This window comes from Chlorella variabilis, assembly GCF_000147415.1.
Source record: "Chlorella variabilis unplaced genomic scaffold CHLNCscaffold_1, whole genome shotgun sequence".
Classification (NCBI taxonomy): Eukaryota; Viridiplantae; Chlorophyta; class Trebouxiophyceae; order Chlorellales; family Chlorellaceae; genus Chlorella; species Chlorella variabilis.
This window is the reverse complement of record NW_005435087.1, coordinates 2,986,941-2,987,401: the sequence shown is the minus strand read 5'-3', so window position 1 is coordinate 2,987,401 and position 461 is coordinate 2,986,941. Positions and strand designations below refer to the sequence as shown.

At 73.1% G+C, this 461-nt stretch overlaps 1 protein-coding gene across 1 annotated transcript in view; it reads right to left on the bottom strand.

Annotated features, from left to right (window-relative positions):
- The window catches only part of CHLNCDRAFT_33707 (hypothetical protein), a 4,387-nt gene that overhangs the window by 1,235 nt on the left and 2,691 nt on the right, over positions 1-461 (bottom strand). Inside the window, exon 7 of the mRNA XM_005851904.1 lies at positions 176-362. Coding sequence (XP_005851966.1) covers positions 176-362 — 187 coding nt within the window. The remainder of the gene's footprint in view (positions 1-175; positions 363-461) is intronic.

Sequence of the window (461 nt, the reverse complement as noted above, 5' to 3'; positions counted from 1 at the left end):
TGCCGCGCAGCGCCTTGATGGTGGGAACCGTCTCCAGGCTGCGGGGAGGGAGGGGCGGGGGCGGGGGCGTGTTGAGGCGTGGCGCGGAGGGCACACGTGTGTCACGGGGAGCGCAGGGGAGGGGTGAGCCGCCGGGCGGGGGGCGTGAGGGGGCGGGCTGCGGCCCCCCGGCCACCTGGGCTGCGAGCGCTGCCTCCCCGTACCGCGGAGGGTACCGCTGATGACACTGCTGCCAGCCAGCCGACCGAAACAGGCCGCACGCACCCCCACACCCCTCCAGACACCTATTGCTGCAGCCCACGCACCGTGGCCGCAAACACACACACACACACACAGGCATGCAGGCGCACGAAACCCCTCCACTCCACGGAACACCAGTGCCCCAGCCCGCCACCACCCCGCGCGCACCTGTCGCGCCACGCCTCAAACGCCAGCTGCTCCTCCCCCAGGAGCACCTCGGC